The following is a 17,165-nucleotide window of genomic DNA, read 5'->3' as shown; positions in this document are numbered from 1 at the left end:
TTCCTTATTAGCCCATCCAATTTAATCTTTAGATCCCTCTCTAAAATGGGTGTTGAAAAAAAATTGACAGAATAAAATATCCAACCCGTATGGTATCCTCTTATGCAATTTTTGTTCTAAGTTGCTTGTTGCCGATGCCCAGCTTTAATTGATGCTTGATGATGATTTTGAGTGGTACGGTCGTTCCGCATAGTTGAGTGTGTGTGTGTGTGTGGCGAAAGCTGAGTATGTGCATGTGCTATGTATGTAAAGCATTTTTGGTATTGAAATTCTGCCCCATAATTATTTACCAAGGTATCTATTTGAAACTATGACATGTATTTGAAAATGCATATACCATTAGCACATACGAGGAAATGGCATTGCAACAATGACATATTTATCATATTCCTGTATATGCGTATAGAAGAGCTATCTATGGATGCTTCCACCATATGCTATATTATAAAGTTTTGCTTAGTGTTGGCTGGAAAATTACTAAATAAATTTTTAGAATGCTCTGAAAGATAAAATATTTATTTGTGTATGAACTAGGATATATGTTTACAGCTCTGCTATTGCAATGCTAGATCTATAATCTTTATAGACCCATTCTCTTCTCTTCTTTCCTCAACACATGCTTTTTTATGTTCCATCAAAATTTCAATGCATGTATACGAGTAAAAGATATCTGATTAAATCAAGCAATATGCACCTCCCGCAAGCATGCATGCATAGTGCCAATTGCCAGTATGAATCATTGTCCAAGGTGGGGAAGAACTTACTCTTGACAATCATATATCTTCAGAAATATCATCTAGTGATGTGAAACTTTTAAGCATTTATACACATGAAAAAAATTCTGAGCAATATATATATATATATATATATATATATATATAATCTGTTATCATTCGCATCTTTTTATCATCTCTTATCTCTTGCTACATATAATAACACTTCTCAAATGTTCATTGGCCATTGATTGTATGTTTCATACTTATCTTATATAGAGATCGCATTAAAAAAATATATTTCTATACGACAATTACATGAAAAACAAACATTATCCCTTTCCCTTTCAATGTAGTCTTTTCTTAGAGCCCCAGTTCTAGTATCTAGTGATCTCTTTTAGGCCCAATCTTGAAATCTGAAAAAAGTGGCTATGTCACTCTCAAATTCGTCCCTCTTTTATCTCCCAATCTTTCAAAAGATAATCTATTTACCAGGAGAAGATAAATAAAAAAGAGTTTTTAATAACAACTTTCCAAGTATACTACATGCGACAGAAATTTGTAGTTGAATGTTTTGTGAGTAGAAATAACATGCCAAATTGAAATTTTTGAAGAAAAAAAACGGCAAACAGCAGCTAAGGTCCCGTTTGGTATAATTTTTTCTTTTTTTAAGAAAAAATAGAAATACAGAAATTAAACCAATATTTTCCATTTTTTTAAATTACTCTATTTCTGAAAAAATGAAAGTGAAAAAAAATTAGTTTTTTTTTAAAAAAAGGAATTTTCCTACCGTGCCTACATTGGCAGTGTCAAGCGCCTCCCCCTCCTTTGCCACTGAAGGTCGCTCCTCCTCCTCGGTCGTGTCTCCAAAATCCATCCTTGCAAACCCTCGACCGAGGCATCAATGCCCTCGAGGAGGCCATGGCCACATCTAAGCAGAAGGCCAAACTTGCCAATCTTGGCCGGTCGAGCAAATGCTCAAAGTTTGTGCGGAATTGTGCCCTTTTAGATCCTACCTAGGCTACTGTCAACATTCCAACTTGTACCTCTATGTCTGGGTCCACCTCGCCTTCCTCGCCCACCTTTACAATGATGCCCGAGGCTTCGTTCTCTATGCCTTAAAGATGTTCGATGTCGCCCCTTTTTCTATTCGCATCGATTAGAGCTTCGGGAGGTGCTCTTCCCTCCTATATAGTCTTTATCTTTGTGCGGTACGTTGAGGCCCAACCATTGGATCATAGTGGAGACCATCGGTCCATCACGGATGCTAACAACCTCTCGTTGATAGCCAATTTCGACAACCAGCTATTCCCTGAGTGGCTGGTGCTCTCAGTGAGGTTGAATTAGGCGGAATATTTGAGGAATTTGGAGGAGCATCGTGGAGAAGCCATGCGGGCAGATATATATATATTTTCTTCATTTGATTCCTGTTGGCAAGAAAAAAGAAAAGAAAAGTCTACTAAAGATATTTTTTTTGTTAGAAATCTAAAAAAAAAATAAAAAAAGAAGTCACGTGCCAAAGGCAGCCTAAGATTACAAAATCAAGTTCTGGCTCGTCCATTTCCTTCATTCTGTTATGTTCGTAAAGCAAACACGGTAATTAAATATTGTGCACGTATTCCTTGGCCACTCGTTACTTGCGACCGCCCAGATCACCCCTGTCTGCCGGTTTTAGGTCGGTTTGTTCCTGACCACTCTCCTCCATCCGTTCGTTTCCCCACCCCTCCCCCTCGACCTAACCCCTCCCCTTCCCCACTTCGAAATCGAAACTCCGTCCAGAACCTCAAAGAAAGCGAGCGAGCGAGCGAGAGCGAGAAGGACAAGCCCTCTCCTTCTATCGCCGTCTCCACGACTCCCTTCTTCCCCTCGGATTCTTCTGCTCTGCTCCCGCCTGCGTTCTTGGCTTTGCCTTCAGCTACAAGGATGGGTTGAAGGACTTTGTCGTTTGTCGTCTGGATCTAGGGTTTTGTGGTTGCGATGGAGTGGGATAGCGACTCGGATGGGCCGAGCGGCGGCGAGGAGGTGGAGGAGGAGGAGGAGGAAGTGGGAGGCTTCATGCTGAGCGACGGCGGCGGGGCCTTCTCCTTCGCCATGGGTGGCATGCTCCAGTCAGCGGCCTCGTGCGGGCTGGTGGTCACCGACGCTCTCGAGCCCGACCACCCCATCATCTACGTCAACAGAGGTTTCGAGGATGCCACGGGCTACCGCGCCGAGGAGGTGCTCGGGAGGAACTGGTGAGTGCCCTGCCCCGTTTCTGCTGCCAAAATCTTGTCTTTGGCTTTTTGGGTTCTTTTTCGTTTGGCTAGCTTCGGTTCCATCGATCTTTACTGTTTAAATTGGACATGGGAAGGTGCTGGAGTTGGCTACTTTGGGTTCTGAGCTTTCGTTTTTGAGATTCTAGTAAATCTTTCAATCAAACATTATCTTCCTTTCAAAAACACACACGCTCATACCCATAATGATGGTAGATATTAGAGCTATTTTAGACAGAACATATCAACGATGAAGTGGTTGTTGAATCAGGGAACGAAGCAATCCTAGCTTTCATGAACCTAATTAAATCGAAGTGAGAATATTCCTATTATCCAAGATAACAATTTAAACTATCAAAACGCACTATATCCATCATAATATCATAGCAGTGTGTGAAATCCGTATTGTCAGTTTGTCATGAATTCTCTGTCAGCTAAAAGTGAAGAACTGAAGTTTGCATCTATTTTCAAGATAAGAGAAAGAAAGAGGAATAATTAGAGGGATCAGAAGATTAGAGGGGGGAAGGATTGGAGAAAGGAATTAGGAATGAGGGAATCGAGAAAAGAAAGAAAGAGGAATAACTAGAGGGATCATAGCTTCCACTATGTAGGATGAAGAGGACAAGCAAAGAGAAAAATGAAAAAGGGGCCAAATCTATGTGGAACAAGGATGATGAAAAAAGGGGGTATTAACAAGGTTGAAATGGCTGAAGAAAGAAGGAAAAAAAATGGCTTAGTGTATAAAATTCCCGCCATTGCAAGGCCTGGGGATGGTTAGATGTATGCAACTATACTCTTGCATGCAAAGAGGTTGTTTTCATGTTTTGAACCCATGACCTCTAAGTCACAATAAAGGCAAAAAGCAATATTGCTATACTATTTGATCAAGAGAAAGCTTAAGATTATGTAAATTCTCCATGATGTTTGTCAATTTTATGACAAAAAAGACTTTAGTTGCGATGTTGGTGGTGGTTTTTTTCATGTTTGATAATTTGATGCTCAAGGTTGGTTGAAATATTATATTTTTTTCACTTCAATCTTTACTAATATCAAGCTGAACCAAGGTTTTAAGATCCCGTCCCCAATCCTTGTATTGATTGGAGACCAGGTTGATATAGTACCAAGTGCTCGCATACAAAGACTTGCCATGCCATGGCATCCTGGTAGCATTCATGGACCTAATTGTTTTTCCCATTTGTTTAGGTGTGCTTCTTTATATTGTTTAGTTTAATTTTACCACTTTTTGTTTATGGTTACATGAGTTTTTTGAGCCCATGATCAAGCTTATGGTGCCGTTGCAGAACTAAGCTTATGGTGCCATGCCAGATCTAAGGTTTCTTCCTCTTTTCATCTCCATCTTCCTTCCTTTTCCACCTCTCCATCTTTAGATACAACACAGAAAACAAAGCCAGCCAAGTGTCCTATGATCGCATCCCAATTAGTCTTTGGTGAACCAGCTGGTCTCAGTTCTTATGCTGCTTGTTATTGGTCGCTACAAAGAGGGGAAGTGCCGGGAGCAGTTGGTTATGAGGTTTCGGGGTATAGACTGGTCCCGGGACTTGGTTGGTTATTGGTCCAAACCAGCACACCTAGTATAAACTGGTATCAACTAGGACCTAAATCCTGGATTTAATAACATCTCCTTAATGATGCAAGTATGTTAACTTCAACAATAATATTACTTATAATACTAAAAAAAACACTCAAAGAATACTAGAATCAGCTGTTTTATTTGGATCCTTTCAATGAGTTCCCATAATCAACAACTCCTGATTAAGCCATTAGACAGGGTTTGCAAGAGCTCCTGGTTTAATATGCATGGATTTGGAGTAGTTCCAGTCAGTTGGATGGTGTTTGCAATCAACTTAGATATTATGATTAGTAGGTAGATAGATGCAAGTTACAATTCGAGAATATATTTGGTGCAATTTTTAGCAAATTCTTTTATGTTTTGCATTTTGAAGTCTAAGATTGTCCTCAGCCTGTTTCATTATGGGGCTTCCTGCCTATCCATTTCCCCTTGTTTTGCCTCTTATCTCCTGTAGCTTTGCACATGTGTCTTTGAGCTTTAAGAAGCAGAATTTTTTTGGAAGTTATACAATTAGTTTCTGCACATCTGGTGTGATGGGGTTACAGAAGTATGTTTAGCTGGATAGTTTAGCGAGGTTTGGTTTCTATTTGAATTATATTTGCAAGGTTATGTAAGTGCTTCATTTTGTTACAATCAACAATGCCTTGAAACAAATTTGGCGACCTGGTCCACCTGCCTAGGTTTTATAACACCGTGCTAAACAGGTGGAATGGTGGATTGTTCAATTCCCTAAAATAAGAGGAGAAACATTGGCAAACTGTTGCTATGTTTTTCATATGTTAGCAACATGTGATACTTAGGTTTACATTGGAATTTTATTTGACATCAACATCATTTTATGCTATCTAATATGGAGCTTATTTTATATGAATTATCATTTTCTCATTTCTCTTTTCATTTTTTTCCCTTCTCTTTCATTTCCTTTTCCCTTCTCTTTTGGTGTCTTTTTGGGAAAGGAGGGAATGTTGGAGTTCATCCTCTGTGAGAAATTAGAACATAATCTCACGTTGACCGTGTCAATCCTATGGGATATGGGTTAGAAATGAGGGTTAGAAATGGGATTGTCTTCATCTTTGACGGCAGATCTTTAGATGGTTTGGATTTGAAAAAAAACTGCCATACCAGTGTGCATGGAGCTACTAATTCTTCAAAACACCATTAGCAAATTGATTTTTTTTCAATTAATATCATATGTTTCTTCTGTGATGTTGATTTATTGCTAGACCTTTCAGGTTTCCTAACTCTAAGAAATTAATTTGTTCTATTCAGGGGAGTATAGTATTACCAGCTGAGCATTTTGGTTCATTTTAAATGCTGCAGCAAATGATTTCTTCATTTTGTAATTCTATCTGGATGTTATACCCTTGTTCAGAGTTATATTAGTTATCTTCCTTCATTTATTGTTTCATTCTTCATGGTCCAGCGGTTGGAATTATAGGCTTTCCTAGTTACAACTGCAGCATAATTTGGTTATCTGGATAATCTGTTCTGTAATGTGAACTACATGAATTTGATATACATTTCTGAAGCTACAAGTAAGATGGCAATCAATTATCAAATACAAATTCCATTAATAAAGCAAGATTTTAAATACTAGTACCTCCCTCTGTGGCATTTTTCTATCGAAATGGTGCGATACTAATAAAATATTAATATAGACAATACTTACCTGTACGTGCGCACCAATAGTTGCTATGGTACGTCAATATGCAGCGGTACTGACCGGTAAAGTCGGTACGTACTGGTACGCAGGATTTCGGTGTCCTAGCACCTGCACTGGTGCCGGTTTCACTTTGGAGCAGTATGCTACCAGTCGCAGCGTTCCATTTTGGCAGTTTTTGAGTCCAAGAATAGAAGGGGAAAAGGGAGCAAATGCTTAAAATATCTCATGAAATTAGGGAAAATTTGCCATCATCACCTTGCATTTTTTTTTTTATTGCTTTCTAGCTGATTCTTTTGCATGTTCTTTTTCGTATTTCCTTTTTGTTCTGATGCACTCAGGTTCTCATAATTTAATTAATTTTTTTTCAGGATCTATATGTTAATATGTTCGGAATATCTTGGCATAGTGAATACAAATTAAATTTTATGATTCTGATTAGAACCTGGGCCCCAAATTTCAAAATATTTCTTGTTTGAACTGTCTTATCAGCAGTAATTTTATGTTGGGAACTACTTTAATACACACAGCATGCATGCATGCTTGCACACACATCAAAAAACAAGAAGAAGAACAACAAGTTCTGGCTCTTCTTTTGTAACTGTGAACCAGCAAATAACTCATATCATGGTTGAATTGGTTATATGGATCATATCTATATTCCATAACCCAGTCAATATGAATCATTCAGCTTTGTCTAGCTATTATTTGTTGAGAAGATATTATTCCTCCCAGACCACTTTATTTGGTAGGGAAGGCATATCTTCAATCAGCTTTTTCTCAGGAACCTTGAGAATTATATTCATCTATTGCATTGTCTCGTTTCAGCCGCTTCTTGCAATGCAGAGGACCATTTGCACAAAGGAGGCATCCATTAGTAGATGCTACAATAGTTGCTGAAATACAAAGATGCCTCGAGAAAGGCATAGAATTCCAGGGCGACCTGTTGAATTTTAGGAAAGATGGTTCTCCATTGATGAACAGACTGCAGCTAATCCCAATTTACGGGGATGATGGGATCATAACTCATGTTATGGGCATTCAGTTCTTCACCGACACAAATGTTGACCTGGGACCATTGCCTGGTTCCATGACAAAGGAATGTGTCAGACCTTCCACCCGCTTCACTGTAGACAACTCTTGCCGACCTATCTCTACAGGGAATGGACACGTATGTCGTGAATTTTGTAGCATGTTGCAACTGAGTGATGAGGTATTGTCTCAAAAAATCCTTTCAAGGCTGTCTCCAAGAGATATTGCATCTGTTGGTTCTGTGTGCAAGAGGCTTTATGAGTTAACAAAGAATGAGGATCTCTGGAAAATGGTTTGTCAGAATGCTTGGGGCACCGAAACTACTCGTGCACTAGAAACTGTACCTGGAGCAAAGAGGCTAGGATGGGGAAGACTTGCAAGAGAGCTAACCACGCTTGAAGCTGCTGCATGGAGGAAATTGACAGTTGGTGGTGCTGTGGAGCCATCCCGTTGCAATTTCAGTGCTTGTGCTGTTGGGAATAGGGTTGTTCTTTTCGGTGGTGAAGGTGTTAACATGCAACCGATGAATGATACCTTTGTGTTAGATCTGAATGCCAGTAAACCAGAGTGGAGGCATGTTAATGTGAGCTCAGCACCACCAGGCAGGTGGGGCCATACACTATCTTGCTTAAATGGATCTTGGTTGGTTGTGTTTGGTGGCTGTGGAAGGCAGGGCTTGCTCAATGATGTCTTCATTTTGGATTTGGATGCACAACACCCTGCATGGCGCGAGATCTCTGGACTGGCTCCTCCGCTGCCAAGGTCATGGCACAGCTCATGCACACTTGATGGCACGAAGTTGGTGGTTTCAGGAGGTTGTGCTGATTCTGGTGTACTACTCAGTGATACATACCTATTGGATGTCACAATGGAAAAACCCATATGGAGAGAAATACCGGCATCTTGGACTCCACCTTCTAGGTTGGGCCACTCACTTTCTGTCTATGATGGGAGGAAAATACTGATGTTTGGTGGTCTGGCTAAGAGCGGCCCTCTTCGGCTGCGGTCTAGTGATGTGTTCACTATGGATCTAAGTGAAGAAGAACCCTGTTGGAGGTGCATTACTGGGAGTGGAATGCCAGGTGCTGGAAATCCCGATGGAATTGGTCCTCCACCCCGCCTTGATCATGTTGCTGTGAGCCTACCTGGTGGTAGGGTCCTGATATTTGGTGGGTCAGTGGCTGGTCTTCATTCAGCTTCCCAGCTTTATCTCTTGGATCCAACTGAAGAGAAACCAACCTGGAGGATACTGAATGTACCTGGTCGATCGCCACGATTTGCTTGGGGACACAGTACATGCGTTGTTGGAGGAAGTAGAGCAGTTGTACTTGGTGGCCAAACTGGAGAAGAGTGGATGTTAAGTGAGCTTCATGAGCTGTCTCTAGCGAGCTCTGTCATATGATGGTGGGACCATTTCAGTTATCTCGAAGGCTTGCCAGAAAATCATATGCTCTCTTTTGATTCCAATAAGAAATCGAGCTGACTAAACACTACCACCCATGGAGTGAAGAATTGTCAGATCCAGTCTGCTTGTGGAGGATAACGTTTGCTTGAGACAGAGAGAAGTCCGGAGTAGTGGTTAGGTTTAGGCTCTTTATGGTTTGAACACTTGGATGTTATAAGCCCATCTTTCTCAATCATCAGTAGAGATATTTGTCACGTGATGGGATATGTGTTTGCTATTGCTACCATATAAGTAACATTGAGAAAGTACTAGCACAGTTTGCATCTTGTTTTGTAGCTTTCTTTCAACGCCTGATATGTCTCTCCATAGAAAATGACGGAATTGCCTGTGTATAAGTGAGTGTATCTCTGCATCTCTCACATTATCTTGCACTTCAATGCTTTGGCTGAGTCCTTTTTTGTCCCTTTCTTTGTCCTTGCTTTTCTTTGTTCTGCTCTTGCTTGATTATGTACAGCAACAGAGTTATGCAGTTCCTCCTATCAAAAAAAAGGGTGTGTTCTCATCATTCTTATATTCCTGTATATAGTTGTTGGGCAATGTACTCATTAGCCTTTAAAATATTCGGCGGTGGCCCAGTGCATGAGGCTTTTGTCGTTGTTGGGTGATGAGGGTCAGCGTTACTTTCAAGTGTGGAGAGGTTATTTCCGTATTTCGAACTTATAATAGAGTAATTTTACTAGGCACACCCTTAAGATATTTTGCTATTGATGCTTTTTATTTTTCAAAAAAATTGTCTTGTATGTCCATTGGAAAATTTGGAGTAGATGTGATGCTGGTTGTTGTTTCTATATACTGTTTGCATATTAGTTCTGTCAAATAGGGGGCAGCTATAGAAATTTGGTAGAACTGAAATTTTGGGAAACGGACAGAAGCTTTTATAGCTAAATTTGTATACTGGAGAACCATGGATTTGGTGATGAAACTTGTTGTCTTGGTAATGTCTGTGATGTATGTGATAAGTGCCATTTCTTTGGTCAGCCCCACCAAAGGACCTGGGGGGCTCGTGAGAAGAAAAGTTATGTAATGAGTAAACATTCTGTTGCTTGTTCTCTCTCCTTACTATTAAGGTTGATAGACAATATTGTGGTTGCACCATTCTGTGGGCCTGTTTGGATTGGCTTTTGTTTGTCTTCTGTTAGCTGGTGATATCAAAATAAATGTCATCCGGGATTTTATTTTAATGAGAATTTAGGCCTTAAATGTGTGCTTTATGCTGATACAGCATTTGTTCTTTAGGAACTTCGTTGAGTTGTATTTGAAAAGGTAGAATTCGGCATGTCTTAACGGAATTAATCATTTGCCTCTTGATGAAGTCATGACCCCAGTCCCTACGCTCTCAAGTGACCAGCCCTTAGTAATGTGTCCGGTTTCTGTTACCATTTTGTGTAATGATGAGACATCTGTTAGTACTTAGCAATGAGAAGGCATCTGTTTAGCCTCATCAATTATTTCTTATACTGCATGCACTAAATCAGTCGTACGCTCAGCCGATCACTGAGATGCATTGATATGGATTTTATTCATCATATGCTTGTTTAGTGCTCATGCTGGTGCGCTGCTATAATTTTTCCTTGCAATTGTGTGATCTGATATTAAACAGCCGGCTGAATGAACAGAAAATAACAAAAACTTGAACAAAAAATTTTAAACACTTCGATTTAAAGTTTTAAACTTCATCTCGTACCCCTTCCCCCAAAACATAAAATAACATGGGTGGTAAACCGGACTCGTTGGTAATGGCACTTGTTTCGATACCATGCTTCAATCTCCGTCCGCCACCGATCGCCGAGTGTCAGACTGTCAGTCTTCGGTGATCGTTTGGAATCCACCAGAAGACGCTGCCAAAGTACGAATGCTCTTCGGCGGTCGCGTCAGGCGCGACGGGAAGCGCGCCGCCAGCTCATTGCCGCATTCCCTTCGAGCGGACCCCACCCGATAGTTCCGTTTGTTGACGACATTATTATCTTTATCATCTCCTGCTGTATCCCTTCCTCTCATTTCTGGGATTGCGTGGCCTCTCCTTATGGCTCGTTTCCATTAAGATTTAACAAAGATTTGATTAAGAAAAAAGAGATCGGTTGGGTATTTAGCCCTTACAATAGTACGGCGTGCCTAATGTTGGAGAAAGCAAGGAGAGAGATTAAGGATGTAAAAAAAACTTAGGAGATTCTTGGGAGACTGGTGGTTGGATTTTGTCTCTTTGCCAAAGCTAGGCTGGATTCTAAGATTTGAAAGAGTACCCTCATGCTAAGGTGGAACTAGATTCGATCCGGATCTGAATTTTTTAGGTTGAATCTGAGTTATACATAGATCCGACCCAACCCGATCTGTTGGATCAAAAATTGTAGGTATGGATCCAATCCAACTTGATTTTTAATTGAATTGGATTTGAATTTAAAATTAAAATTTGAATAAGAAATCGGATCAAATCGGAACACACAAGATCCGACTCAGACTCATTTGTACCTTACAATTAGATGAAGATTTGGTATACAATAAGTTCTTCCAACAATGACATGGATGACCACTTACATATCCAGATATTATTGTTATCGTTTTATTATTATATTATCAATATTTAGACATTCTTTCTGCTTCCCATTGATGCCAAATGTTGCTTTAGTTGCTCCTCAAAGTCTTTTTGAATCTACCCCCGGTTACCACCGACATATTTACAAAACCACCCATTCCATTAATCCTCGCACGCCCACCGCCGTTAGCCCACGATAAACTCGCCACTCACGGTGCCATTCTCGATATTTCCTCCAACTACGAGGCTAAATCCCACCGAAATCATTTCCACCCGCATTAAAGAAATATGGGGAAAAAAGGAATGAAAGGTCCTCCGAAGCATGGCATTGGATACCGTTTAAAAGAGCACAAACCCCCTGTTCCCTTCCCCCACCATGGGCACTCCAGCTTTCCCACGAGTCCTCTCTTCTCCCCCCAAATCCCAAGCCTAAATCCTAGCCCGAGTTCCACCGTCTCGACTCCGATCCCGTGCCTGCTCGCTCCCTCCTGCGGCATGGCCGCTGCTCGGGCGCGAGAGGCGACGCCACCGCCGGTGATCGGGAAAGCCGGGAGGTACACTGTCTTCATCACTCCGCCGCCGACACCCAAGCCCTCCGAGGCCCCGAGACCTCTCAGCCCTAGCCTTAAGCTGAACCCTAGTCCCAGACCAAGAAATGTGGCTCCTTTGCCCGTCAGGGTGCCGTCGCCGTCACTGGCGCCGGCGTTGCCGCCGGTTCAGGTCCCGCCGCCGCAGTTCGAGAAGTCGGCCGCTCGGGCGTCGGCATCCGCGTTCGGCTTCTTCTGGAACGCCGTCGCCAGAGTCCAAGATGGTACCTTTTAAAGGTTTTTCTGGTTGGTTTGCGTGGTTGTTGGTCGGTTCTTTGGGGTTTTAAGGTGTGGCGTGGTTGTTTTTCTTGGCAGTGCATTCGAGCTTGGATGAGTACTTGGCGGATTTGTTTGGGTTGAACCAATCGAAGTATCAGTGGGCGTTGAATGATTACTACGAGAACAACGAGAAGGTCAGCGATAGTTTTAAATTTTTAATTCTAGAAAGCTTTTTTTTCCCCCCAGGGTTTGGGGGGCGGGGGCGGGTTTGAATAGATGATTTTCTAAGGGCAAATCTGAATTTTCCGGTTTTGATATTTGTTTGTGCATTATTGAAAGTTTTTTGTCTTGTACTTCACTCTTTCGCCTTCTGATCTTGCTGGCATACGAGTGTATATTGTCTTGGGATTTTGATTTGGAAGTATAAGAGTGGGATTTTTATTGCTTACTTGTTGCTTAATTCAGGGACCTGTCCTGTTTTCTAAAATGAGAGCATCGCTATCTTGATTCCTTTCGGGATCTTTTGGTTGATTAAGGCATTGAATGTATAAAAGTTTTAACCTTTTAGTTCTTATAATCATCCTTGAATGAAAGCAATTGTATTTCGTGTCAAAATCTTAAATATGTTGACGATCTCTCAAAATCATGAGGATTTTATGGTAGTTGCTGAGAGTTGAACTAGGTATTTAGAATTATCTGCTACAGCTTTCTTCATCCATTTATTATAAAACATCATTAGGTGATTGATTGGCTATTTTAGCTGACGTTGTCATCTTTGAAAAGCGAGTATTATGCTTATTTTTTGGTGGGATCTTATATCTGCTTCTAGCTTCTTATGGTCTCAAATAATCAAATCCCATCTCACTTTTAGGTCATTTTATGAGATTGGGATCTTCCATTTCAATGATCGGGTTGTTGGCTCCTTAACTTTTGGAATTGCTTGTGAGGGTCCTTGATAACCTATGTGCCGATCTAATATATGATTACAGTTGCTGAAGCATTTGGTTTTCAGATTTTTTGGATCTTATGTAATCTTCTAGATTGTTATCTTTTGATACATTTGCTGTAACAAGACATTAGCCTCAGCTTGCTTGATTAGCATTTTTCCTGTTTGTTGTTTGCTTTTTTGGCTTCGACTTTGGTTTCGAAACCTCTTTCTGCTGTTATTTATCCTCATATTACTTCCTACCATGAGGTTTCCATTCTTATCTTGGATAGACATTCATTTGAAATTCAACCAATTTGGGGGACTCTAGTAAATGAAATTCATATAATGTCCAAAGGGATTATTAATGTGCATGAGCATGTCATCTATTTTTACTGCTGAGTTGGCATCTTATCTATCTGTTTAACAACTAAGAGTTTCTCAATAGACTTTTGGCAAAACAGTTTGCAGTATAATACCGATATCATATTTCACAAAGTGATTATTATTACAGATGATGTGGTGGGTAATGCTGGGTGAGTGTGAGAGACAGGATCGCATGAACTCAGTGGTTGTCAGGAGAATACTCTCACCTGAAGGAATGATGAGGAGTCATGTATAACTAGGCAGAATTGAGATCAAAATGTTGATTTTGCAAAATGCACCAAAATGCTAACCTCCTAAACTAAATTTGAGGTGACTGTATATGGATGTATGATGACAGGGTTGATAATCGATTGATTATTTAGAGCTATTGAGTTGCTTTACTGAGAAGAGGTGCGCTCCTTAAGTAAGTTTCACCGGTTGATCGGCTGTTCCTAACAGGTGGGGACGGGGTTCTAGTTCCAGCAATCTCTCTCCCTCACTCCCCACCCTCCTCTCTGCCCATCTCTCCCCGTCCATCTATCTTTCTTTCTGTCTGTCAGTCTGTTGGTCCCTTTGTCTTTTACACCCATGTTAATGTTAGTCAATATGTAGTTTTGTTCTTTCTTTGTCTGATTGATTTTGTTAACTTGCTTCCTTTTGATGTCCAATAATGACTGCTAAAGTATCTAATAAATTGAAGTAGGAAAAGTTGATGCTTATCCTAAATGTTCTTAGGTGCAACTATAATGGAAAAATTTAGCTAAACTGTAATACTGATCTTTGATCACCTTGGAATGTTACCTTGCCAGAAATTGAGGATAGAAAAATCTTACGGCCTGTTTGTCTTGTTAGTAGCTGCTTGAACTAAGCTCAATTTTACTAAATTGGGAGCTGTCTAGTTGCACTAAATTAGGAACTGTTTTCTCCTTGTGCCATTCAGAAGATACTTTGGGCAAATGGATTGTCCAATTAAGACTTCTGAATTTCAAAATATTCTTGTTACCTGCATCTTGAGCTAAAGCTCAATTGCGCTGCTTTTAAATCTGTCAATACTTGTAATCTTTTGAGTACTTGGTTGCAGAAATTCTAGACAAATCTTTGCATTACTTCATTCAACTTGTCAAGTTGTCAACATAAACATAGTTGGACACTTTTCTTTGTCTAGTACCATGATTCAGTAGGATGTACCCTATGTGCAGGACATGAGCATCTCCAATAAGAATAATCTTTTTTCTTGTTATCTTCTATCAACACAGAAAACATTTGATTCAGTTCCATGCATGAAATGGCATTCTAGAGCAATATGAAATCCCAGGCGCCTGTGTTGTTATTTGAAAGTATCAACCTTAAGGTTCCTGCATGAACATTCTTGGTTGCTTGTCCGTATATGCCTAGGTGTCTGATCTTCTGGGTTGAAAAGCAAGGTGTCTGTGTTGCATAGGTGTCCGATCTTCTGTCCTAGCTTTCCTGCGTGACATTACTAGGTAGGTCTAGTTGTTTGCTAGGATGTCCATGCTGCAATGTGCCATGAATTCTTCATCTATTTTTATAATGGCGAAACTTAACTGCTGGTTTGTGTCTGCAATCGTACAACTTTTACTACGCAGACCACACCGCGTAATAGCATCTGACCTTCAGCTACTTTTAAATGGTGAGAACCTATCTCCCAGCTGTGTCTGACCATCCTAGATTTGCCCAGGTTTGTATTGCATGGTTGCACTTCTGTTATGATTGAACATTAGTTGCATGGCTTTTCATTCATGTATTACTTAGGATTGTACATCTCCTGTAGTTGATTGGAGGTTTGGTGTTATGGACTCAACTAAGCTTGATCCCAAACTAAGTGGGTTCGGCATTCGGTATTATGCACTGCAGCCTAGATGGCTGAGAATTACCAAAATTCATTTTGTTGCAGATGGAAGGTGGCAAAGGTGGTAAACCAAAAGAACTCACCAGCAAAGGGCAGGCCGTCTAATATGTTAATAGTAAGATAAATCCTCCATCTCTCTTTCATTATTTCTTCCATTTTCCTTCTTATTTCAGAATCCAGTATCTCTTATTATTGTGCAGCATGTTGCGCGGCTTACTGATGTGTGATTGTAACAATAGAATATCTATATCATTGGTGCCATTTGTATGAGTATGCCGAGGCATCGAAGGGGTCTCCATTCATGACCACCACCTAGTTTTAACACATCATCCAGCAGTGCCAATTATATTGCAGCGGTCCAATTGAGGTGTAAATGTTTGACAAACAGGACTGCTATCGTCTCATTGGTGGTCACCTGTCAAGCGTTTTTTTTTTCTTATGCTCCATGGGAGCTGGTGTATCTTGACAAACAGGACTGCTATCGTCTCATTTGTGGTCGCCTGTCAAGCGTTTTTTTTTTTCTTATGCTCCATGGGAGCTGGTGTATCTTTGTTCTGAGTTTTGTTTTGAACTGTTAAGGCATCATTAATCACCTGTCAACGAGGCTATTCGATGGAAATTTTTATGTGGACGCTAGATCAGCCATTTCGGTTGTTTGGTGAGAAGACCCCAGCTCTTATGCGAGCCTCTCTGTTTAAACGTCCCTTCACCTTTATGACCGTCATTTATCGTCAGCCGAACCATCCTTCTGTTAAGAATCAGAAGTCATAGCGAATTTGAAAACATGAGGGGATTGGTTTCTGTTTAGTATCCGCTGGATGTCACCTGCTTTTGGTTCTTTACATGCGTTTGCAAGTGCTTACGTATTCTTTTGGCAGCAAGGTCATGTTAAATTTTAGTTTTGTTTGGTGGCAGATGGTGGTGGTGGCTACAAATGATTTTAGTTTTTCAAAAAGCTTTAGAAACATGATATTCTGGCTTCCCAAATTTTTAGAAACTAAAAAAATTTCAGAAAACTAGAAACAAGATTGCGAATTGCATTGATTTTTTTGTTCTAAAAAATATTAAAAATTTAGAATCGGAAGTAATGTGGAACATAGCCTAAATTTTTTGTTTGAAAAAAAAATCAAATCAAAGTTACACTTCATTCCCCTTGCCATTATGCAAGACTACGATTTTAAGCCATGAACAAGCTTACTTGACAGTATCTACATTTAACTTGACCCTACCCAGAATAAATATATAATAAAAATATTTTTATTAATTCAATATTATCTCTAAGAATAAATACAATTTATATTTAGTCTATTTTCTAACCTTTCTCTCGAGGTGAAGGTAATTACGTATGTCAACATGTTGGCCCACCTCGTTTAGCCAATTTATCAATTTCATGTGCTCACACAGTGACCTGTCACCTCCTGGGACTTTTTTGGGTCCAGCCGATTTCGGCTCAGACCAGGGTTCCCATAGTTGACGGTGAGTCAAGCTTGGGCTGCAAAATCTAGGCTTTCAGGATTGGCCCAGCAGAAGTTGGTGTCCAAGAGACAATGTAAGGCCTACAGCCTGACCCAAATCCGGTCGAAGCGCTAGATTTATAGTCCCACATCGACTGCTAGAAAGGATTTTATTAGTTAATCCATCAGAGCTCGTGGTCCTCGGCCACGACCTTTCTTGAACAGGATCTGTTCTATAGGCTCGTACAACCATATCCTTGACTGCAAAGGAGACACGCAACTCAGTCTGGCGGATGATTCTTGACCTCAAGGCTAGATCGTGATTAATGGTAAGAATCCTTCGGAGTTCTTGCTGTAGAGGATCGTTCTCACACGATTTCGAACGCCTGGGATCAATTCTTGTTCCCAGGTAAGCAATATATAACTCTTATTTATGCGGTAGCATATGTGATGAAAGATTTTATGGTCCAGGTACGTACTTGGGGATCTGAAACTATCACG

At 40.4% G+C, this 17,165-nt stretch overlaps 2 protein-coding genes and 1 non-coding gene across 4 annotated transcripts; all 3 read left to right on the top strand.

Annotated features, from left to right (window-relative positions):
- The first annotated feature begins 2,371 nt into the window (after nt 1-2,371).
- On the top strand, nt 2,372-9,116 carry LOC120111270 (adagio-like protein 1). Its single transcript, XM_039127800.1, has 2 exons — nt 2,372-2,947; nt 7,045-9,116. The coding sequence occupies exons 1-2, from the start codon at nt 2,691-2,693 to the stop codon at nt 8,648-8,650; spliced, it is 1,863 nt and encodes a 620-aa protein (XP_038983728.1). The 5' UTR covers nt 2,372-2,690; the 3' UTR covers nt 8,651-9,116.
- A 2,458-nt stretch (nt 9,117-11,574) lies between these two features.
- Nucleotides 11,575-15,855, top strand: LOC120111269 (calcium-dependent protein kinase 27-like). Of its 2 annotated transcripts, none has more exons than XM_039127799.1 (4): nt 11,575-12,054; nt 12,146-12,243; nt 15,256-15,325; nt 15,391-15,855. In XM_039127799.1, exons 1-3 carry the CDS (start codon nt 11,739-11,741, stop codon nt 15,313-15,315), a joined length of 474 nt encoding a protein of 157 aa, XP_038983727.1. In that variant the 5' UTR covers nt 11,575-11,738; the 3' UTR covers nt 15,316-15,325; nt 15,391-15,855. The 2 variants fall into 2 exon arrangements, with proteins under 2 accessions (XP_038983727.1, XP_038983726.1); XM_039127798.1 differs by having other exon boundaries at nt 11,578-12,054; nt 15,411-15,855.
- Nucleotides 15,856-16,871: 1,016 nt separating this feature from the next.
- Nucleotides 16,872-17,076, top strand: LOC120111444. The gene has a single exon (XR_005512628.1). It is a non-coding gene; the product is annotated as a small nucleolar RNA U3 (small nucleolar RNA).
- Nucleotides 17,077-17,165: the final 89 nt, after the last annotated feature.

Source organism: Phoenix dactylifera, chromosome 7 (assembly GCF_009389715.1).
Source record: "Phoenix dactylifera cultivar Barhee BC4 chromosome 7, palm_55x_up_171113_PBpolish2nd_filt_p, whole genome shotgun sequence".
Lineage (NCBI taxonomy): Eukaryota > Viridiplantae > Streptophyta > Magnoliopsida > Arecales > Arecaceae > Phoenix > Phoenix dactylifera.
This window is presented reverse-complemented; position numbering and strand designations above follow the sequence as displayed.